This window comes from Oncorhynchus kisutch, linkage group LG20 (genome assembly GCF_002021735.2).
Source record: "Oncorhynchus kisutch isolate 150728-3 linkage group LG20, Okis_V2, whole genome shotgun sequence".
NCBI classification, from domain to species: Eukaryota; Metazoa; Chordata; class Actinopteri; order Salmoniformes; family Salmonidae; genus Oncorhynchus; species Oncorhynchus kisutch.
This window is the reverse complement of record NC_034193.2, coordinates 10,104,676-10,128,435: the sequence shown is the minus strand read 5'-3', so window position 1 is coordinate 10,128,435 and position 23,760 is coordinate 10,104,676. Positions and strand designations below refer to the sequence as shown.

At 41.6% G+C, this 23,760-nt stretch overlaps 1 protein-coding gene across 3 annotated transcripts in view; it reads left to right on the top strand.

Moving 5' to 3' along the window:
- LOC109883680 (nuclear prelamin A recognition factor) overlaps window positions 1–18,982 on the top strand; it is a 40,203-nt gene extending 21,221 nt beyond the window's left edge. For 2 of the 3 annotated variants that reach the window (XM_031798959.1, XM_031798960.1), the window contains 7 exons: window positions 8,235–8,369; window positions 10,472–10,590; window positions 11,009–11,138; window positions 15,285–15,357; window positions 15,525–15,662; window positions 17,811–17,968; window positions 18,175–18,982. In XM_031798959.1, the coding sequence (XP_031654819.1) occupies window positions 8,235–8,369; window positions 10,472–10,590; window positions 11,009–11,138; window positions 15,285–15,357; window positions 15,525–15,662; window positions 17,811–17,968; window positions 18,175–18,419 (998 nt within the window). In that variant the 3' untranslated portion in view covers window positions 18,420–18,982. The remainder of the gene's footprint in view (window positions 1–8,234; window positions 8,370–10,471; window positions 10,591–11,008; window positions 11,139–15,284; window positions 15,358–15,524; window positions 15,663–17,810; window positions 17,969–18,174) is intronic. The other variant, XM_031798958.1, reaches the window with a different exon arrangement.
- The last annotated feature ends 4,778 nt before the right edge of the window (window positions 18,983–23,760 follow it).

Here is a 23,760-nt window from a genome sequence, read left to right as displayed (position 1 = left end):
GAAAAAGGACTGTCGTTGCTCCAATGTGTACCTAACCATAAACATCTATGCCTTTCTTAAAATCAATACACAGAAGTATATATTTTTAAACCTGCATATTTAGCTAACAGAAATCCAGGTTAGCAGGCAATATTAACCAGGTGAAATTGTGTCACTTCTCTTGCATTCATTGCACGCAGAGTCAGTGTATATGCAACAGTTTGGGCCACCTAATTTGCCAGAATTTTACGTAATTATGACATAACATTGAAGGTTGTGAAATGTAACAGAAATATTTTGACTTAGATAAAATACGGAACGGTTCCGTATTTCACTGAAAGATTAAACGTCTTGTTTCCGGATTCGGCCATATTAATGACCTAAGGCTCGTATTTCTGTGTTATTATGTTCATAATTAAGTCTATGATTTGATAGAGCAGTCTGACTGAGCGATGGTAGGTACCAGCAGACTCGTTTCATTCAAACAGCACTTTCATGCGTTTTGCCAGCAGCTCGTCGTTGTGCTTCAAGCATTGCGCTGTTTATGAATTCAAGCCTATCAACTCCCGAGATTAGGCTGGTGTAACCGATGTGAAATGGCTAGCTAGTTAGCAGGGTGTGCGCTAATAGCATTTCAAACGTCACTCGCTCTGAGACTTGCAGAGCAAGGGGAACAACTACATTGGTTTCGCTGCTTCGAGGGTGGCTGTTGTCGAGCCCGGGTAGGGGCGAGGAGCCCAGGTCCGAGCCCAGGTAGAGGTGAGGAGAGGGACAGAAGCTATTCTGTTACACTGACAATATTAAAGTGCCTATAAGAACATCCAATAGTCAAAGGTATATGAAATACAAATGGTATAGAGAGAAATAGTCCTATAAGTCCTATAATAACTATAACCGAAAACTTCTTACCTGGGAATATTGAAGACTCATGTCAAAAGGAACCACCAGCTTTCATATGTTCTCATTTTCTGAGGAACTGAAACGTTAGCTTTCTAACATGGCACATATTGTACTTTTACTTTCTTCTCCAACACTTTGTTTTTGCATTACTTAAACCAAATTGAACATGTTTCATTATTTATTTGAGGCTAAATAGATTTTATTGAATATTAACTTATTTTAACTTTTCATTCAGTTTTGTTATAATTGTCATTATTACAAATAAATAAATAAAAATTGTCCGATTTAATCGGTATCGGCTTTTTTTGGTCCTCCAATAATCGGTATCTGCGTTGAAAAATCATAATCGTTGAGATGTGTCTGTGACTTGAAATCTGTGAAGCAATTATTTGGGCTGCAAATTATCCTATGCAACAGAGGTAACTCTGGGTCTTCCTTTCCTGTGGCTGTCCTCATAGAGCCAGTTTCATCATAGCACTTGATGGTTATTCCCCTAACAGGTTATTCCCCTAACAGGTTATTCTACTAACAGGTTATTCTACTAACAGGTTATTCCCCTAACAGGTTATTCTACTAACAGGTTATTCTACTAACAGGTTATTCTACTAACAGGTTATTCTACTAACAGGTTATTCTACTAACAGATTATTCTACTAACAGGTTATTCTACTAACAGGTTATTCTACTAACAGGTTATTCCCCTAACAGGTTATTCTACTAACAGGTTATTCTACTAACAGGTTATTCCCCTAACAGGTTATTCTACTAACAGGTTATTCTACTAACAGGTTATTCCCCTAACAGGTTATTCCCCTAACAGGTTATTCCCCTAACAGGTTATTCTACTAACAGGTTATTCCCCTAACAGGTTATTCCCCTAACAGCACAAGAACTTGCATTACCTGAAACAGTTAGAAGCAATACAAAAATAAAAATGCTCCAATAAATATATAAAATGGGCGACAGGGGGGACAAGAGTCTCAAGTTTAGGTTTAGTCTACAGGCTATTCCATAGGCAAGGAGCGTAACAGGAAAAGGCAGCCATACCCAACTCTGTGGAAATCACATGGGCCTCAAGTATAATCCATGCTTGAGACATGGTTTTAGGAATTCTAATTCTAATATTGATGAGTCATGATAAATAAGAAGGTAGCTTATTCAGAAGTGCTTTAAATCAAATCAAATCAAATTTTATTTGTCACATACACATGGTTAGCAGATGTTAATGCGAGTGTAGCGAAATGCTTGTGCTACTAGTTCCGACAATGCAGTAATAACCAACGAGTAATCTAGCTAACAATTCCAAAACTACTACCTTATACACATAAGTGTAAAGGGATAAAGAATATGTACATAAAGATATATGAATGAGTGATGGTACAGAGCGGCATAGGCAAGATACAGTAGATGGTATTGAGTACAGTATATACATATGAGATGAGTATGTAAACAAAGTGGCATAGTTTAAAGTGGCTAGTGATACATGTATTACATAAAGATGCAGTAGATGATATAGAGTACAGTATATACGTATACATATGAGATAAATAATGTAGGGTATGTAAACATTATATTAAGTAGCATTGTTTAAAGTGGCTAGTGATATATTTCAATTCCCATTCAATTCCCATTATTAAAGTGGCTGGAGTTGAGTCAGTGTGTTGGCAGCAGCCACTCAATGTTAGTGGTGGCTGTTTAACAGTCTGATGGCCTTGAGATAGAAGCTGTTTTTCAGTCTCTCGGTCCCAGCTTTATAGACAAACATGAGAGCATGTTGTTCTCGTCTCACGGACAGCGAAGTCCAACTCACATGTTGATATAAAACACAGTGGTGAGTTCTGTAGCACCCGTAATAAACCGAAGCGCGCAATGATAAGTAGCATCCAGCGATTTTAAGTGTTGATGCCGTAGCATGTAAATAATATCCCCATAATCTATAACAGACATAAAAGTAGCTTGCACAATTTGTCTTCTATTTGTATAGAGGACAAACCTGTCCTGTTTCTATAGAGGGAGCCTAGCTTGATTTTTAGCCGTTTACAAAGTTCATCAATATGCATTTTAAAAGAGTATTGATGAATAACAACAAACAACAACAAAACCATTACCTAATGAAGGTGGTTGAGAGAATACCAAGAGTGTTCAAAGGGGGGCCACTTTGAAGAATCTAAAATATTGAATATATTTGGATTTGTTTAACACTTTTTTGGTTACTACATGATTCCATTTGTGTTATTTTCATAGTTTTGATGTCTTCACTATTATTGTACAATGTAGAAAATAAAGAAAAACCATTGAATGAGTAGGTGTGACAACTTTTGACTGGTACTGTGTGTGTGTGTGTGTGTGTGTGTGTGTGTGTGTGTGTGTGTGTGTGTGTGTGTGTGTGTGTGTGTGTGTGTGTGTGTGTGTGTGTGTGTGTGTGTGTGTGATGTGTTAATGATTCTGCAATAACTGGGGAAGAAAGCTACAGCAAAAAGGCATCATGTGAGTCAGTCCCAGTGGAATGTTTTACATCGATCTTCAATAAGGCACTTAGTACATCATAGGCATCAAATGAGCAATGTGTATCTGGGAATGTATCGTTCTCTGCAACCTAGCTCGAGGTGAGTAAAGGACTCCCTCTACTGGAATCAGAGTTTTCCAAATATATTTCATCAAATAGGTGGTCTGAAGAGGCAGAGTGGTTATTAAATGCACCACAAATGTTCATCTTATCTGTTACGGGACTAGAGTCTGTCATAACCTGCTGGGTTAATGAAGGCGTGGAGTTTTGTTTCAGAGATTTGACTACCTTCTAGAAGGCAGCTTGATTCCCACCATTCTCAGATACACAGTTGAAGAAGTATGTCAATGTTGCTTTACTAACCTCAGTATGTCTCAAGCATCTGAAGGACTGCCAGTCAAACGTGGAATCAGTCAGCCTGAGCCCAAGCTAAATGCTTCTTCTGAAGTTTCTCTGGCAGTTTCATGTGTGAACCAGGAAGTACCTCTATCACCGTCTTGAACGGTGCGTGCTTATCTGCAATAGAGTTGAGCAAGGAAGTTAAACAATTTAGGTCTTGATCCGAGTCAGATATCTGACACCCCCCAATTCACAGACAGAATTGTTGCTCATTGAAATTCCTGTAATTTCTCTTTGTAATAATGCGAAGGTGAGATTTAGCTTTGCATCTCTTATGCAGGAAACGGATAAGTGGTCACTGAACTCATTAGCAAAAATTCCATTGGCTGTATACTCATGAGGGTCGTTTGTCAAAATAATATTTAAAGCAGATTTAAGCTACGGGAATTTTTCAGGGTGTTTTTAAAGTTGGGACGGGTTGGTTGAGTTAGATATCTGCATTGAGCAAAATCTGTCAGTCTATCAGAAGCTGGCATCAACCAATTCAGATTTAGATTTAGAATTCAGATTTAGATTTAGAATTCAGATTTAGAATTCAGATTTAGGTTTAGAATTCAGATTTAGATTTAGAATTCAGATTTAGATTTAGAATTCAGATTTGGATTTAGAATTCAGATTTGGATTTAGAATTCAGATTTAGATTTAGAATTCAGATTTAGAATTCAGATTTAGGTTTAGAATTCAGATTTAGATTTAGAATTCAGATTTAGAATTCAGATTTGGATTTAGAATTCAGATTTAGATTTAGAATTCAGATTTAGATTTAGATGACTTGAAATCTGTGAAGCAATTATTTGGGCTGCAAATTATCCTATGCAACAGAGGTAACTCTGGGTCTTCCTTTCCTGTGGCTGTCCTCATAGAGCCAGTTTCATCATAGCACTTGATGGTTATTCCCCTAACAGGTTATTCCCCTAACAGGTTATTCTACTAACAGGTTATTCTACTAACAGGTTATTCCCCTAACAGGTTATTCTACTAACAGGTTATTCTACTAACAGGTTATTCTACTAACAGGTTATTCTACTAACAGGTTATTCTACTAACAGATTATTCTACTAACAGGTTATTCTACTAACAGGTTATTCTACTAACAGGTTATTCCCCTAACAGGTTATTCTACTAACAGGTTATTCTACTAACAGGTTATTCCCCTAACAGGTTATTCTACTAACAGGTTATTCTACTAACAGGTTATTCCCCTAACAGGTTATTCCCCTAACAGGTTATTCCCCTAACAGGTTATTCTACTAACAGGTTATTCCCCTAACAGGTTATTCCCCTAACAGCACAAGAACTTGCATTACCTGAAACAGTTAGAAGCAATACAAAAATAAAAATGCTCCAATAAATATATAAAATGGGCGACAGGGGGGACAAGAGTCTCAAGTTTAGGTTTAGTCTACAGGCTATTCCATAGGCAAGGAGCGTAACAGGAAAAGGCAGCCATACCCAACTCTGTGGAAATCACATGGGCCTCAAGTATAATCCATGCTTGAGACATGGTTTTAGGAATTCTAATTCTAATATTGATGAGTCATGATAAATAAGAAGGTAGCTTATTCAGAAGTGCTTTAAATCAAATCAAATCAAATTTTATTTGTCACATACACATGGTTAGCAGATGTTAATGCGAGTGTAGCGAAATGCTTGTGCTACTAGTTCCGACAATGCAGTAATAACCAACGAGTAATCTAGCTAACAATTCCAAAACTACTACCTTATACACATAAGTGTAAAGGGATAAAGAATATCTACATAAAGATATATGAATGAGTGATGGTACAGAGCGGCATAGGCAAGATACAGTAGATGGTATTGAGTACAGTATATACATATGAGATGAGTATGTAAACAAAGTGGCATAGTTTAAAGTGGCTAGTGATACATGTATTACATAAAGATGCAGTAGATGATATAGAGTACAGTATATACGTATACATATGAGATAAATAATGTAGGGTATGTAAACATTATATTAAGTAGCATTGTTTAAAGTGGCTAGTGATATATTTCAATTCCCATTCAATTCCCATTATTAAAGTGGCTGGAGTTGAGTCAGTGTGTTGGCAGCAGCCACTCAATGTTAGTGGTGGCTGTTTAACAGTCTGATGGCCTTGAGATAGAAGCTGTTTTTCAGTCTCTCGGTCCCAGCTTTATAGACAAACATGAGAGCATGTTGTTCTCGTCTCACGGACAGCGAAGTCCAACTCACATGTTGATATAAAACACAGTGGTGAGTTCTGTAGCACCCGTAATAAACCGAAGCGCGCAATGATAAGTAGCATCCAGCGATTTTAAGTGTTGATGCCGTAGCATGTAAATAATATCCCCATAATCTATAACAGACATAAAAGTAGCTTGCACAATTTGTCTTCTATTTGTATAGAGGACAAACCTGTCCTGTTTCTATAGAGGGAGCCTAGCTTGATTTTTAGCCGTTTACAAAGTTCATCAATATGCATTTTAAAAGAGTATTGATGAATAACAACAAACAACAACAAAACCATTACCTAATGAAGGTGGTTGAGAGAATACCAAGAGTGTTCAAAGGGGGGCCACTTTGAAGAATCTAAAATATTGAATATATTTGGATTTGTTTAACACTTTTTTGGTTACTACATGATTCCATTTGTGTTATTTTCATAGTTTTGATGTCTTCACTATTATTGTACAATGTAGAAAATAAAGAAAAACCATTGAATGAGTAGGTGTGACAACTTTTGACTGGTACTGTGTGTGTGTGTGTGTGTGTGTGTGTGTGTGTGTGTGTGTGTGTGTGTGTGTGTGTGTGTGTGTGTGTGTGTGTGTGTGTGTGTGTGTGTGTGTGTGTGTGTGTGTGTGTGATGTGTTAATGATTCTGCAATAACTGGGGAAGAAAGCTACAGCAAAAAGGCATCATGTGAGTCAGTCCCAGTGGAATGTTTTACATCGATCTTCAATAAGGCACTTAGTACATCATAGGCATCAAATGAGCAATGTGTATCTGGGAATGTATCGTTCTCTGCAACCTAGCTCGAGGTGAGTAAAGGACTCCCTCTACTGGAATCAGAGTTTTCCAAATATATTTCATCAAATAGGTGGTCTGAAGAGGCAGAGTGGTTATTAAATGCACCACAAATGTTCATCTTATCTGTTACGGGACTAGAGTCTGTCATAACCTGCTGGGTTAATGAAGGCGTGGAGTTTTGTTTCAGAGATTTGACTACCTTCTAGAAGGCAGCTTGATTCCCACCATTCTCAGATACACAGTTGAAGAAGTATGTCAATGTTGCTTTACTAACCTCAGTATGTCTCAAGCATCTGAAGGACTGCCAGTCAAACGTGGAATCAGTCAGCCTGAGCCCAAGCTAAATGCTTCTTCTGAAGTTTCTCTGGCAGTTTCATGTGTGAACCAGGAAGTACCTCTATCACCGTCTTGAACGGTGCGTGCTTATCTGCAATAGAGTTGAGCAAGGAAGTTAAACAATTTAGGTCTTGATCCGAGTCAGATATCTGACACCCCCCAATTCACAGACAGAATTGTTGCTCATTGAAATTCCTGTAATTTCTCTTTGTAATAATGCGAAGGTGAGATTTAGCTTTGCATCTCTTATGCAGGAAACGGATAAGTGGTCACTGAACTCATTAGCAAAAATTCCATTGGCTGTATACTCATGAGGGTCGTTTGTCAAAATAATATTTAAAGCAGATTTAAGCTACGGGAATTTTTCAGGGTGTTTTTAAAGTTGGGACGGGTTGGTTGAGTTAGATATCTGCATTGAGCAAAATCTGTCAGTCTATCAGAAGCTGGCATCAACCAATTCAGATTTAGATTTAGAATTCAGATTTAGATTTAGAATTCAGATTTAGAATTCAGATTTAGGTTTAGAATTCAGATTTAGATTTAGAATTCAGATTTAGATTTAGAATTCAGATTTGGATTTAGAATTCAGATTTGGATTTAGAATTCAGATTTAGATTTAGAATTCAGATTTAGAATTCAGATTTAGGTTTAGAATTCAGATTTAGATTTAGAATTCAGATTTAGATTTAGAATTCAGATTTGGATTTAGAATTCAGATTTAGATTTAGAATTCAGATTTAGATTTAGAATTCAGATTTAGAATTCAGATTTAGCGTAGTTTGATAGGAAGTCAGATAATCGACTAAGAGCTTTCCACTTGCGCAAGTTAGGCATTATTACCAAAGCCCACATTTTAGGACTAGACATTAGGGGTTAGGGAAAATAGCATTTTGAATGGGTACCAATTGTTTGTCCCCAAAAATCCTCACAAGTATAGTAAAACAAATGAGTGTGTGTGTGTGTGCGAGAGATTCTGAGAGATTCTGTGTGCGCCTGACTTAGTACAACGTAGCGTGTGTGTGTGAAGTATATGTGTGCGGTACATTCACAGGCATCTGCTGAATCATTGTCCCCCCCCCCCCCCCCCCCCGTCTCCCTCTGTAGGGGTGCAGTATGTGTTTGACACCACTCTAGCTGCAGGCTTCAGTATTCTGGAGAGCCAGAGAGAATTTGTCCAGAGGTACCGCAAGAGGAACCATGACAACCAGGCCCTACCCATGTTCACCTCCTCCTGTCCAGGTAATATTTACACCTTTACATATTTACAGTGTAGGGAGTCATTGAACCATCTAGACCACTGTGAAATGTCATTTCCATAACAACAAATATAGTGTTTTCAGCTGTTTGAAGCTGGTGTACAAAACCTGAAACCGCAAAAATGAAACTTAATAACAGGAAGCATAGTAATAGTGTGCATAGAACAGATCTATCACTTCTTAGACTTGCTTTCAATGAGAATGACAGATCTATAACTCACATTTCTATGTGGAAATGATCAGCTCACCCAAAAAGGGACACATTGCAGCTTTAAGCTACGAATTAATAAAATCAAATGTATTTATAAAGCCCTTCTTACATCAGCTGATATCTCAAAGTGCTGTACAGAAACCCAGCCTCAAACCCCAAACAGCCATGCAGGTGTAGAAGCACGGTGGCTAAGGAAAAACCCCTCAGGAACCTAGGAAGAAACCTAGAGAGGAACCAGGCTCTGAGGGTTTGTTCAGTGTTCTTTTGGCTGTGCTGGGTGGAGATTGTGAGAGTACATGGCCATTAAGGCCAGATTGTACTTCAAGATGTTCAAACGTTCATAGATGACCAGCAGGGTCAAATAATAATCACAGTGGTTATAGAGGATGCAACAGGTCAGCACGTCAGGAGTAAATGTCATTTGGCTTTTCATAGCCGATCATTCAGAGGTCGAGACAGCAGGTGCGGTAGAGAGAGAGAGAGTCCAAAACAGCAGGTCAGGGACAAGGTAGCACGTCCGGTGAACAGGTCAGGGTTCCATAGCCGTAGGCAGAACAGTTGAAACTGGAGCAGCAGCATAACCAGGTGGGTTGGGGACAGCCAGGAGTCATCAGGCCAGGTAGTCCTGAGGCATGGTCCTAGGGCTCAGGTCCTCCTGGAGGAGAGAATTAGAGGAAGCATTCTTAAATTCACATAGGGCACCAGATAAGTAAGGAGAATTACACCAGATATTACAGACTGACCCTAACCCCCCGGCACATAGACTATTGCAGCATAGATACTGAAGACTGAGACAGGTGTGGGGGGGAGACGACGACACTGTGGCCCCGTCCGACAATACGCCCGAACAGGCCCAACCAGGCAGGATTTAGCCCCACCCACTTTGCCAAAGCACAGCCTCCACACCACTAGGGGGTTATCAACAGACCACCAACTTACTACGCTGAGACAAGGCTGAGTATAGCCCACAAAGATCTCCTCCACCGCTCAAACCCGAGGGGGCGCAAAAAACGGACATGAAGATCACGTCAGTGACTCAACCCACTCCTAGGGACGGCATGGAAGAGCCATCCACTGGAGACTAACTGATATTTTCCCGACAGATAAGATCTAAACCAGGCCAGAACTTGTCCGTGTCGACCAATTAGGGTTTCCAATCTCTCCAAAAGAATGTGGTGATAGATGGCGTCAAAAACAGCACTAAGGTCTAGGAGCACGAGGACAGAGCCTTGGTCTGACGCCATTAAAAGTTAATGTATCAGTGCAGTCTCAGTGCTATGATGGGGTCTAAAACCAGACTGAAGCGTTTCATATACATTATTTGTCTTCAGGGAGGCAGTGAGTTGCGGCGCAACAGGTTTTTTTCAATTTTTGTTGTTGTTGAGTAATGGGAGATGTAATATAGGCTGATAGTTTTTTTTTACATAAGGGTTGGACCCAGCTCCCATTTGAAAGTAGAGACGGCTGGGCTGGGAGGGAGAGAGACCGAGACGGGAGGGAGAGAGACCGAGACGGGATGGAGAGAGACCGAGACGGGAGGGAGAGAGAGAGAGCTACAGAAGGAGAGACAGAAGGGAAGGAGAGACAGCTGGGAGGGAGGGAGGGAGGGAGGGAGGGAGGGAGGGAGGGAGGGAGGGAGGGAGGGAGGGAGGGAGGGAGGGAGGGGAGGGAGGGAGGGAGGGGAGGGAGTTTGGGCTGGGAGGGAGAGAGATTTGCTCTCTCATTCGCTCACTCTTGCGCTCATCCTCAGTTTCACGTCTGTTTTAGTCTTGCTCTACATTTTTCTCTGACCTTAATTAACCCTTTAGAAAAACATGAGCTTTAGGACTCAAAGGAATTTCCGAAGGCTTTATCATGTATTCTGTTTCTTCCAGGGTGGATCCGGTACGCTGAGCGTGTCCTGGGCAGTCTGGTCACTCCTCACATCTGTACGGCCAGGTCTCCTCAACAGATCATGGGCTGTCTGGTTAAAGACTACTTCACCAAACAAAAGGTCAACACTTTCATCTGTTATAACAACCCATCCAATATGATTCAATGAAACTCATTACAACAGGTGAATACTGATTGAGCCCACACTACTCATCTGTTATAACAGTGTTATATCACCCCACACAACAGGTGAATACTGATTGAGCCCACACTACTCATCTGTTATAACAGTGTTATATCACCCCACACAACAGGTGAATACTGATTGAACCCACACTACTCATCTATTATAACAGTGTTATATCACCTCACACAACAGGTGAATACTGATTGAGCCCACACTACTCATCTGTTAGAACAGTGTTATATCACCCCACACAACAGGTGAATACTGATTGAGCCCACACTACCCATCTGTTATAACAGTGTTATATCACCTCACACAGCAGGTAAACCGTGTTTTCTCTGTGTGCTTGTAGAAGCTGAGCCCAGACAAGCTGTACCACATGGTGGTGGCCCCGTGCTTCGATAAGAAACTGGAGGCAGTCCGAGAGGAGTTCTACAACAGTCTACTGGACAGCAGAGACGTGGACTGTGTCCTCACATCAGGTACTGCTGCTCCATCCTCTCTACCCCTCTATCTATCCTCTCTACTAATATCTATCCTCTCTACCTCTCTATCTGTCCTCTCCTCTAATATCTATCCTCTCTACCGCTCTATCTGTTCTCTCTACCAATATCTATCCTCTCTACCTATCTATCTATCATCCTCTCTACCTCTCTTTCTGTCCTCTCTATCTATCCTCTCTACTAATATCTATCCTCTCTACCTCTATATATCCTCTCCTCTAATATCTATCCTCTCTACCTCTCTATCTGCCCTCTCTATCTATCATCCTCTGCCTATATCCATCCTCATTACCCCTCTATCTATCCTCTCTACTAATATCTATCCTCTCTATCTCTCTATATATCCTCTCTACTAATATATCCTCTCTACTAATATCTATCCTCTCTACCTCTCTATCTATCCTCTCTACCTCTCTATCTTTCCTTTCTTGCTCTAGGACTATATCTATATGTTCTAGCGCTAGCTCTATACCTATCCTCTCTATCTATCTAGATCTATCCTCTCTGCCTCGATCTATCTAGATCTATCCTCTCTACCTCTATATATCTAGATCTATCCTCTCTACCTCTATATATCTAGATCTATCCTCTCTACCTCTATATATCTAGATCTATCCTCTCTACCTCTATATATCTAGATCTATCCTCTCTACCTCTATATATGTAGATCTATCTTCTACCTCTATATATCTAGATCTATCCTCTCTACCTCTATCTATCTAGATCTATCCTCTCTACCTCTATATATCTAGATCTATCCTCTCTACCTCTATATATCTAGATCTATCCTCTCTACCTCTATATATCTAGATCTATCCTCTCTACCTCTATATATCTAGATCTATCCTCTCTACCTCTATATATCTAGATCTATCCTCTCTACCTCTATATATCTAGATCTATCCTCTCTACCTCTATATATACAGTTGAAGTTTGAAGTTTACATTCACTTAGGTTGGAGTTATTAAAACTAGTTTTTCAACCACTCCACACATTTCTTGTTAACAAACTATAGTTTTGGCAAGTCGGTTAGTACATCTACTTTGTGCATGATACAAGTAATTTTTCCAACAATTGTTTACAGACAGATTATTTCACTTATAATTCACTGTATCACAATTCCAGTGGGTCAGAAGTTTACATACACTAAGTTGACTGTGCCTTTAAACAGCTTGGAAATTCCAGAAAATGAAGTCATGGCTTTAGAAGCTTCTGATAGGCTAATTCACATAATTTGAGTCAATTGGAGGTGTGCCTGTGGATGTATTTCAAGGCCTTCCTTCAAACTCAGTGTCTCTTTGCTTGACATCATGGGAAAATCAAAAGAAATCAGCCAAGACCTCAGAAATAAAATTGTAGACCTCCACAAGTCTGGTTCATCCTTGGGAGCAATTTCCAAACGCCTGAAGGTACCAGATTTGTCTGTACAAACAATAGTACGCAAGTATAAACACCATGGGACCACGCAGCCGTCATACCGCTCAGGAAGGAGAAGCGTTCTCCAAGAGATGAACGTACTTTTCAATGACAGAACAACAGCAAAGGACCTTGTGAAGATGCTGGAGGAAACAGGTACAAAAGTATCTATATCCACAGTAAAACTAGTCCTATATCAACATAACCTGAAAGGCCGCTCAGCAAGGAAGAAGCCACTGCTCCAAAACCGCCATAAAAAAGGTTTGCAGCTGCACATGGGAACAAAGATCGTACTTTTGGAGAAATGTCCTCTGGTCTGATGAAACAAAAATAGAACTGTTTGGCCATAATGACCATCGTTATGTTTGGAGGAAAAAGGGGGAGGCTTACAAGCCGAAGAACACCATCCCAACTGTGAAGCACGGGGGTGGCAGCATCATGTTGTGGGGGTGCTTTGCTGCAGGAGGGACTGGTGCACTTCACAAAATAAATGGCATCATGACGAAGGACAATTATGTGAATATATTGAAGCAACATCTCAAAACATCAGTCAGGAAGTTAAAGCTTGGTTGCAAATGGGTCTTCCAATGACCCCAAGCATACTTAAGGACAACAAAGTCGAGGTATTGGAGTGGCCATCCCAAAGCACTGACCTCAATCATATAGAAAATTTGTGGGCAGAATTGAAAAAATGTGTGTGAGCAAGGAGATCTACAAACCTGACTCAGTACCTGGAAGTACCTGAAACATTTGACCCAAGTTAAAAAAATTTAAAGGCAATGCTACCAAATTCGAATTGAGTGTATGTAAACTTCTGACACACTGGGAATGTGATGAAAGAAATAAAAGCTGAAATCAATCATTTTCTCTACTATTATTCTGACTTTTCACGTTTTGAAACAAAGTGGTGATCCTAACTGACCTAAGACAGGGAATTTTTACTAGGATTAAATGTCAGGAATTGTACAAAAATGTAGTTGACAAAGGTGTATGTAAAACCTCTCTACCTCTATATTTATCCTCTCTACCTCTATATCTATCCTCTCTACCTCTATATTTATCCTCTCTACCTCTATATCTATCCTCTCTACCTCTATATTTATCCTCTCTACCTCTATATTTATCCTCTCTACCTCTATATTTATCCTCTCTACCTCTATATTTATCCTCTCTACCTCTATATCTATCCTCTCTACCTCTATATCTGTCCTCTCTACCTCTATATCTATCCTCTCTACCTCTATATCTATCCTCTCTACCTCTATATCTATCCTCTCTACCTCTATATCTATCCTCTCTACCTCTATATTTATCCTCTCTACCTCTATATTTATCCTCTCTACCTCTATATTTATCCTCTCTACCTCTATATCTATCCTCTCTACCTCTATATCTATCCTCTCTACCTCTATATTTATCCTCGTTACCTCTATTTATCCTCTCTACCTCTATATTTATCCTCTCTACCTCTATATTTATCCTCTCTACCTCTATATCTATCCTCTCTACCTCTATATTTATCCTCTCTACCTCTATATCTATCCTCTCTACCTCTATATTTATCCTCTCTACCTCTATATTTATCCTCTCTACCTCTATATTTATCCTCTCTACCTCTATATTTATCCTCTCTACCTCTATATCTATCCTCTCTACCTCTATATCTATCCTCTCTACCTCTATATTTATCCTCTCTACCTCTATATTTATCCTCTCTACCTCTATATTTATCCTCTCTACCTCTATATTTATCCTCTCTAGCTGTAAAGTATTTGCCCCCTTTCTGATTTTCTCTGTTTTTGCATATTTTTGATACTGAATTTTATCAGATTTTCACCAGAAACCTAATATTAGATAAAGGGAACCTGAGTGAAAAAATAACACAATAATTGCATACTTTCTTTATACACAAAGTTATGCAACAGGCAATGCCCCTGTGTGAGAAAGTCATTGCCCCCTTACACTCAATACCTGGTTGTACCACCTTTAGCTGCAATGAATCCAACCAAACGCTTCCTGTAGCTGTTGATCAGTCTTTCAGCTCGCTGTGGGGGAATTTTGGCTCATTCTTCCATGCAGAACTGCAGTAACTCATCGACATTTTGTGGGTTTTCAAGCCTGAGCTGCTCGTTTCAAGTCCTGTCATCTCAATTGGGATTAGGTCTGGGTTTTGACTAGGCCATTCCAAACCTTCACATTTGTTGCTTTTTAGCCATTTTCATGTAGACTTAATTGTGTGTTTTGGATCATTGTCTTGCTGCATGACCCAGCTGCACTTCAGCTTCAGCTCCCTGACGGATGGCCTGACATTCTCCTGTAGAATTCTGATACAGAGCAGAATTCATGGTTCCTTCTATTAAGGCAAGTTGTCCAGGTCCTGAGGCAGCAAAGCATCCCCAAACCATCACACTACCACCACCATGCTTCACCATTGGTATGAGGTTCTTACTGTGGAATGCAGTGTTTAGTTATCACCAGGCATAACGGGACCCATGTCATTCAAAACATTATACTTTTGACTCATTTGTTCACAGAACATTCTTCCATGAGTCTTGATGATCATCCAGGTGCTTCCAGGGGCTGTTCGGGAAACTCGAGTCAACTTTTGGGATGTGATGGGTCCCATTTATGTCTGATAAAAATCAAACACTGCATTCTATATAAGTTGTCTGTTGTTTTAATGTGAGACTGAATGTGTGTGTGTTCCAGGGGAGGTGTTCCTCATGATGGAACAGATGAAGGTGTCCGTAGCAGACCTGGACTCTGTCCCTCTAGACCACGTGTGAGTGTTTCAATGTTCACTGGGCTCTTAACCAGGAAGTGTTTGTCAGTGCTCAATGTCAGGCTCATTGCTCAGTGAGGTGGCGATGTGTGTCTGTGAGTGTATTTCTGTCTGTTAGGTTCAGCTACTCCGAGTGTATAACGTTCTTCTCTTTATCTTCATGTTAGGATGAGTGAGGCAGGGGGCCAAGCCTTGGTGAGACATGAGGGCAAAGGATCCGAGGGCTTCCTGGAACACGTCTTCAAATACGCTGCGAAGGAACTGTTTGGTCTGGATGTCGACCAGATCACATACAAGACTCTCAGGTGAGGAGGGGAGAGAGATGGAAGACCTTGAACTGAGACCGTTGGAGAGGGAAGAGCGCTGACCTGGGTTCAAATACGCCTGGATTATTATTGTTTATTTAAATAGTTATTTTCTGTGTATTTTTTAATTTTATTTTTTAGATAATGTGGCTTGAATCAATTACATCTATTCAAAGTATTTTCAAAAACATGATTTAAACCAGCAAAACATGATTTAAACCAGCAAAACATGATTTAAACCAGCAAAACATGTCTGGGCCTGCATCCACAAAGCGTCTCAGAATGGAACATTGGCCCCAAGCGCTGAGAATAGAGACATTTAAAACCAGCTATGCATGAAGCCTCTTTAGTAATAAGAGTCACACCAAGTCAACAGATATTTAGGAGACCTTGTGAGCTGCCCTAACCCGTTAAGAGTTACCAGCAGGTATCTTGGTAACAGAACATTGCAGTGAGTCAGTGATTCCTGCATCACATGCAATTGCTTTTGAGTTGTTAAAATGATATTTCATCAACCATAAATAATCTAGACCTGTAACATACCTCTTTCACATGACATATACTAAAGACTTAGAACCATCAGGCTCATAAATAAACCCGTTTTTCTTTTGATTATTTAATGACCTACTTCATGTTATTTCAAGTGATCCCTTTGGAACGCAACATCACGTTGTTTAAAATATCTCTAAATTGTGAAAAACCTATAAATTGGGAATTGAAGGCATCTATAGTGTTAACTTCAATAGTGTTAGATGAAAATGACAGCTCTTTCAAAAAGTTGCAGCGTTATATGCAACATTATCGGCAAGTGACTTGATGCCTACTGTGCCAAAGGGATTTAGAGTCGTTAAACGGGAGTGACGACGAGTGTGTTGACAATGGTAATATTATAAAATTCTGCTTTTAACAACTTTCAAAATTTGTATTATCAAAAAAGGTTATGCCAACATGTTAGGCAATAAGAGTTGGCAAAGTGATCGTGTCAGAAAGAAATGATATCTACCTTTTTACCATTACAACATTTGATGTACAGTCACATTCACTGTAGTTGTCTGGAGCCTGCTATAGAGTTGACAGCGGGAGATGCCTCATCGTGATTGGTTATTCTCCATCATTTGCAGCAATGTCAATGCACGTCATCACTATCTTTCCTTTGGGGTACCTCAAACTGTCGTGATTACCAGCTGAGATATACTTTTGTAAGTCGATTTTATTCCTGGCTCAGAGTTTGGAGAGTTTTTGTTGTCTTAAAACAGGTTTTAACAGGATTCCTAGGACCTTTTCTGAGATGCTTTGTGGATACGGGCCCTGGTCCAAATGCATGGGAGTATATAAATATAATGTCTTTGAAAGTAATTGAAATGCCCTAAATAGTATTTGAACTCAGGAGAGGGAAGGATGAGAGCGGACAGGGGTAGAAAAGAGAGTAAAGGAAGCAGGCTGTAAAAGAGGGAGTGAATTTAAAAATATATCCCATCTCCCTCTCTCTGACCTCCCTGCCTCCCTCCATCTCAACCCTTTCCTGCCCCCCCCCTCCTCTCCCCTCTCCTCCCTTCCTCTCTCCCCCCTCCTCCCTCCCCCCGCCTCCCTTCCTCTCTCCCTCCCCCCTCCCTCCCCCCGCCTCCCTTCCTCTCTCCCTCCCCCCTCCCTCCCCCCGCCTCCCTTCCTCTCTTCCCTCTCCTCCCTTCCTCTCTCCCCCTTCTCCCTTCCTCTCTCCCCCTTCTCCCTTCCTCTCTCCCCTTCTCCCTCCCTATCTCCCCCTCCTCCCTATCTCCCCCCTCCTCCCTCCCTCCCTCCTCCCTCTCTCCCCCCGCCTCCCTTCCTCTCTCCCTCCCTCTCTCCCCCCTCCTCCCTTCCTCTCTCCCTCCCTCTCTCCCCCCTCCTCCCTATCTCCCCCCTCCTCCCTCCCTCTCTCCTACCTCCTCCCTCTCTCCCCCCTCCTCCCTTCATCTCTCCTCCGTCCTCCCTCTCTCCCCCTGCCTCCCTTCCTCTCTCCCCCCTCCTCCCTTCATCTCTCCCCCCTCCACCCTTCCTCTCTCCCCCCTCCTCCCTTCATCTCTCCCCCCTCCTCCCTTCATCTCTCCCCCCTCCTCCCTTCATCTCTCCCCCCTCCTCCCTTCATCTCTCCCCCTTGCCTCCCTCCTCTAGGAACCGTGACTTCCAGGAGGTGTGTCTAGAGCGGGATGGGGAGGTGCTGCTACAGTTTGCATCCGTCTACGGCTTCAGGAACATCCAGACTCTGGTCCACCGCATGAGGACAGGACACATCCCCTACCAACTGGTGGAGGTGCTGTCATGCCCCGGAGGTAGGTCACATCTACTTCCTGGTCCTGGTTTGGTTTTGGGTTAATGTGACGAGGCAGCTGTCAACCTGTTTGTGTTGAACTGAACTGGATATAGAAACTAGAAAAGGGATTTAGTGTAATCTTTATTTTTGTATTTTATACTTTGTTTGACCGCCGTTCTCCCCCTCTCTTTCCCCCCTCTCTCTTTCCCCCCTCTCTCTCCCCAGGCTGTGTGAGTGGTCGTGGGCAGGCGGAGGGAGAGACAGGGGGTCGGGTGGACAAGGCCTTGGTTCAGCAGATGGAGGAAGCCTACAGCAGTCTAACAGTCAGGCTGCCTGACACAAACCCTGACCTACTCATACTCTACCAGGATTGGCTGGAGGGACAGGACTCAACGCATGCCAACACACTCCTACACACACAGTACACACAGCAGACCCCCAGCCAGACACAGACACACATACAGTGGTGAGACACACACACACACACACAAACCCAAACACACCTCAACATCCAAAAGCCCAATCAATCACTGACCCTCTGTCTTCTAAGGACCCACTGCAGTGGTTTCCATAGGTACCATTGTATAGGCGGGGATGGCCAGAGGGCCTGGATGCTGTGTTTGTGTTCCTTTGCTCCCTACCTAAAGAATCATCTCTGGAAAACACCCATATATCCAAGACTTGATTCTGAACTACTTCCTTACTCGACCAGAAGGTGGTGCTGTTATTCCATCTGATGTACTGCTCTCGAGTGTTGTGGAGGCTGATCCACTGCTTTCACCATGGAGGGGAAACAGCAAATATTTGTGCTTTGTTCCAGAGGGAATTCATGATGTGACAGACACATTTGTGACATTGGGAAAACAATTGTATCTGATCCAAGGGGATGAAGCAGGAAAACTATCAATCAAACTGTGTCCTGTTAACATGTAGTGAATGTGAAACCTGTAAGTAGGACTAAAAGCAGTCTTAGAAGTGATCCAAACAATTGAAATAAAACCAGTTGTACTTGTTTCAACTGACAAATGGACACGTTGTTTTGTCTCCTGTGATTCCAACATGCTGAATGATCAATCAAGCGATTGAAAGTGCTAGTAGCTCTTCTCACTAATAATGCTGGTAGTGTGGCTGCCATTTGCAATGCACGAGTTCATCCATGTCATGGGCACTGGAATTATCTTAGCTATATGATGTCCATATGAGATCCACTCACCGGACAGTTTATTAGGTATACCACCCTGTTCACAAAAATGGATCACTTCTACAGACAGTGAGTCACGTGGCCTTGGCTTGCTATATAAAGCAGGCAGACAGGCATCGAGGATTTCAGTTACTGTTTGATTAAACGTTAGGATGGGCAAAACGAGTGACCTAAACCACTTTGAGCGTGGTACGATCGCTGTTTCCAGGCACTCCGGATTCAGTATCTCAGAAATGGCCGCCCTCCTGGGATTTTCCTGCACCATAGTGTCTAGGGCAAAGCTCTGCAACAGGTCGAGCTCACAGCCCACCTACCAGTAGCTCACAGTCCACCTACCAGTAGCTCACAGTCCACCTACCAGTAGCTCACAGCACACCTACCAGTAGCTCACAGCACACCTACCAGTAGCTCACAGCACACCTACCAGTAGCTCGCAGTCCACCTACCAGTAGCTCACAGTCCACCTACCAGTAGCTCACAGTCCACCTACCAGTAGCTCGCAGTCTACCTACCAGTAGCTCACAGCCCACCTACCAGTAGCTCACAGTCCACCTACCAGTAGCTCACAGTCCACCTACCAGTAGCTTGCAGTCCACCTACCAGTAGCTCACAGCCCACCTACCAGTAGCTCACAGTCCACCTACCAGTAGCTCACAGTCCACCTACCAGTAGCTCACAGCCCACCTACCAGTAGCTCACAGTCCACCTACCAGTAGCTCACAGCCCACCTACCAGTAGCTCACAGTCCACCTACCAGTAGCTCAATGTCCACCTACCAGTAGCTCAATGTCCACCTACCTTCATGAACCAACATCCATGAGGAACGTTTTTGACTTGAAGAATCCATGCCCCAAAGACTTGAAGCTGTTCTGGAGACAAAGGGGTGTCCGATCCGGTACTAGATGGGTGTACCTAATAAACTGTCTGGTGAATGTATAATCAGGGCCATGGTGTTCTTTCCTGTCTGTAAAATCTAGCGCAGCCTAAGAAAAAGTCCAGGGAAAAAACCCTTTGTGAAAGTGAAATCACTGTAGCTTTGTCCTCCCTCAGTGCCCATATTAGGACTGTTGGGGGTCTGTCCGAGAGAGAGAGAGAGAGAGAAGGTGTTGCATTCTTCAAGTAGGTTATGGGTTGTGAAAGGGGGTATCCACTGTCCCCACCCAATCTTCTCCCCCAGTTATTTTCTGGGACACTGCACTATACAACTTTATTTGATGGCAGAACATTCAGAGGCTGTAAGTTTGTAAGTACAGTATCCTTACCTACTTAGATTATTGTGTGCATGTGCCTGCCAGCCTTCCTGCCTGCCTGCTAGCCCTTAAAACACGCGTGAGGGAGTGAGTGAGTGAGTGAGTGTGTGTCAGGATTTGTTAGTCACGTCACCTCGCCAGACATCTCATGATTACTCTCAGGGTCTCAATCTCAGAAGGTTATTTTGTTTTCCTCAGCGCTAATGACAGTCTGTGTTAGATGGTGAATTCAGCTGAACTCTGGGTGTTTCTTTGTTAGGCCTACTAAGGCTGTGGAGAGACGAAAATGCATAAATGTGTAAAAGTTCAGGCTTTGCAGATTGCTTGCAGGGGGGAGAAGTTTTGGTGCGGGGGGAGCCCCAGGTTGCAATACAGAACCTCTCATACCCATTTTACAACGACAAAGTATTTTTTAACTCATTGACTTTTGTAGATAAGTCTAAACAGCTCTATTTTTCTCAATGTCTATTTTAAAGCTTAAGAGTGTATACACTACTGTATTTATACTTTGGATATGGTCTTTCATGAGGAAAAGTAATTTTAAAAACTGCTTGAGTGGAACTTGAAAACAATTCAGATTCACCCAGAATTTCTCCTGACCTGTTCTTAAATATCACTACAGCTCCACAGTTGTCATGACTACAGATCAGGGCTGTGGTTAATTCCAGTCCCGTCAAGACATAGAACTACTGCTTGAAGCATACAGTCTATGTCCAATCTGATGTAAGTTAATATAGGTTAATGTATAAGCTATTCATGTTTTGTGGTATTTGTTCTTTGTGCTTTAGGACACATGGCAAAATGCTTCTGCTGTTTCTGAGTCTCGGTTTGTTCACTTCTAATGTCCAGTCAGAAAAACAAGGTAAACTGCACACTTTATACATTATTATGGTTGTTAAGAGTGAGAAAGTTATAGGTTCAAAGATCATAGCCCCGAGACATACTAACCTCCCCTGTTATTGTATTGGTGAGGGGTTAGCATGTCTTGGGGGTAGGATCTTTGACCCTCCCATCATTATTCACAATTAAATCAGGAGTATTCATCAACGTGGTAGCAAACACATTATTGTAGAAGTGTTTAGAAACATATGCTGTTCTTATTTATAATAAAAGTGACTCCAAAATGACACAATACATTATTTACCATTCATTTCTATTGAGCAGAAAATAACTGAAACACAACCAAAACTAACAACAAATGCATCCAACAAGTATGAAGAGTCAAATTGCATGCTAGGAATATGGGACCAAATACAAAGCCTTTCAATACTTTATCAATAAGAATCTTCATTGGTGTCAATATTTATGAACCCTGCCATGTTGAGAGAAAAAAAGACATTTGATTAAATGTCATTGTATTGTCATGTTCAGATTGAACACAGACAGTTTTGTAGCTTCAGTGATGCTGACAGAGGTGTATAAATTCCAGTGGTGGAAAAAGTACCCAATTTCCATACAAGAAAAGATGCCTTTTAATAGAAAACGACTGAAGTAAAGTGAATGTCACCCAGTAAAATACTACTTGATTAAAAGTATTTATTTTTAAATCTCCTGCAGTTTCAAAAGTAAAAGTTAAAATAATTTCACATTCCTTATTTAAGCAATCTAGACGACAAGATTTTGTATTATATATTGTTTACTGCTAGCCAGGGGCACACTCCAACACTCCAACATTTTTGGGCATTAAACAAGAGGGGGGGGGGGGGGGGGTTCTACTAAGCTACAGTGCAGTCGGAAAGTATTCAGACCCCATTCCACATTTTGTTACGTTCCAACCTTATTCTAAAATGACTTAAATAAATAAAAATGTCTAATCAATACACAATACCCCATAATGACAAAGCAAAAACACATTTTTATGTACATTTTTGCAAATGTATTAAAAATAATATCAGAAATACCTTATTTACATAAGTACCCAGACCCTTTGCTATGAGACTTGAAATTAAGCTCAGGTGCATCGTGTTTCCATTGTTCATCCTTGAGTTGTTTCTACAACTTGATTGTAGTCCACCTGTGGTAAATTCAATTGATTGGACATGATTTGTAAAGGCAAACTATTTATTTTTTATTTATTTAACCTTTATTTAACCAGGTAGGCCAGTTAGGGGTTAGGGGTTAGGGTTAGGAATTAGGGGTTAGGGTTAGGGTTAGGTATTAGGGGTTAGGGTTAGGGATTAGTGGTTAGGGTTAGGTGTTAGGGATTAGGGTTAGGAGTTAGGGGTTAGGGTTAGGAGTTAGGGGTTAGGGGTCAGGGGCTTAGGGGTTAGGGGTCAGGGGTTAGGGGTCAGGGGTTAGGATTAGGGTAAGGCAATAAATAGGCAAAAGTGGCAAAGTAATTACAATTTAGCAATTAACATTGTAGTGATAGATGTGCAGATGAGGATGTGCAAGTAGAAATTACTGGTGTGCATAAGAGCAGAAAAAAATGAAAACAAATGTTGGATGAGGTAGGTAGTTAGTTGGATGGGCTATTTACAGATGGGCTGTGTTCAGCTGCAACGATCGGTAAGCTGATGCTTAAAGTTAGTGAGGGAGAAATAAGTCCCCAACTTCAGTGATTTTTGCAATTTGTTCCAGTCATTGGCAGCAGAGAAATAGAAGGAAAGGCGGCCAATGGAGGTGTTGGCTTTGGGGATGACCAGTGAAATATACCTGCTGGAGCACGTGCTACGGGTGGGTGTTGCTATGGTGACCAGTGAGCTGAGATAAGGTGGAGATTTGCCTAGCAAAGACTTATAGATGACCTGGAGCCAGTGTGTTTAGCGATGAATATGTAGCGAGGACCAGCCAACGAGAGCATACAGCCAACGAGAGCATACAGGTTGCAGATATAGGTAGTATATGGGGCTTTGGTGACAAAACGGATGGCACTGTGGTAGACTTTGTCATTTCTGTAAGGCTCTTCAGAATGAGATGGAATAAAGTGTCCCATGAAATTGAAAACCCCATTTTTTTTCTTTCTGAGCTTGCGAGTTTGCTTGTTCTTAACAGCTTTAACTTGTTACCTTTTAGAATCCCTTCCCCTGGCATTTCACACAGACTTTCCAAACCCGAAATCGGTTCTATCCCAGCCACCATAAAGAATGAGTCCTGTATTGCTGCTGACCCTTCTGTAAACAGGAAGGGAAGTAACTGCATAACTCTTGATTCTGTCCCTGTTAGACCACGTGCTCCACATCTGAGACACGGCTGCTAAGATTTGCGGTTTAGGACACTGTCGTCAACCCCCCCTTGCATCTTTGTCCTTCCCTGGCCTGTGGCACCGCTGTTGGTTATCTGCACACCCGCGGTATTGCCAACTCGCACGGCTGCAGTGAGCAGAATTTGATTTGACTCTTTGCGGTTTAGGACACTGTA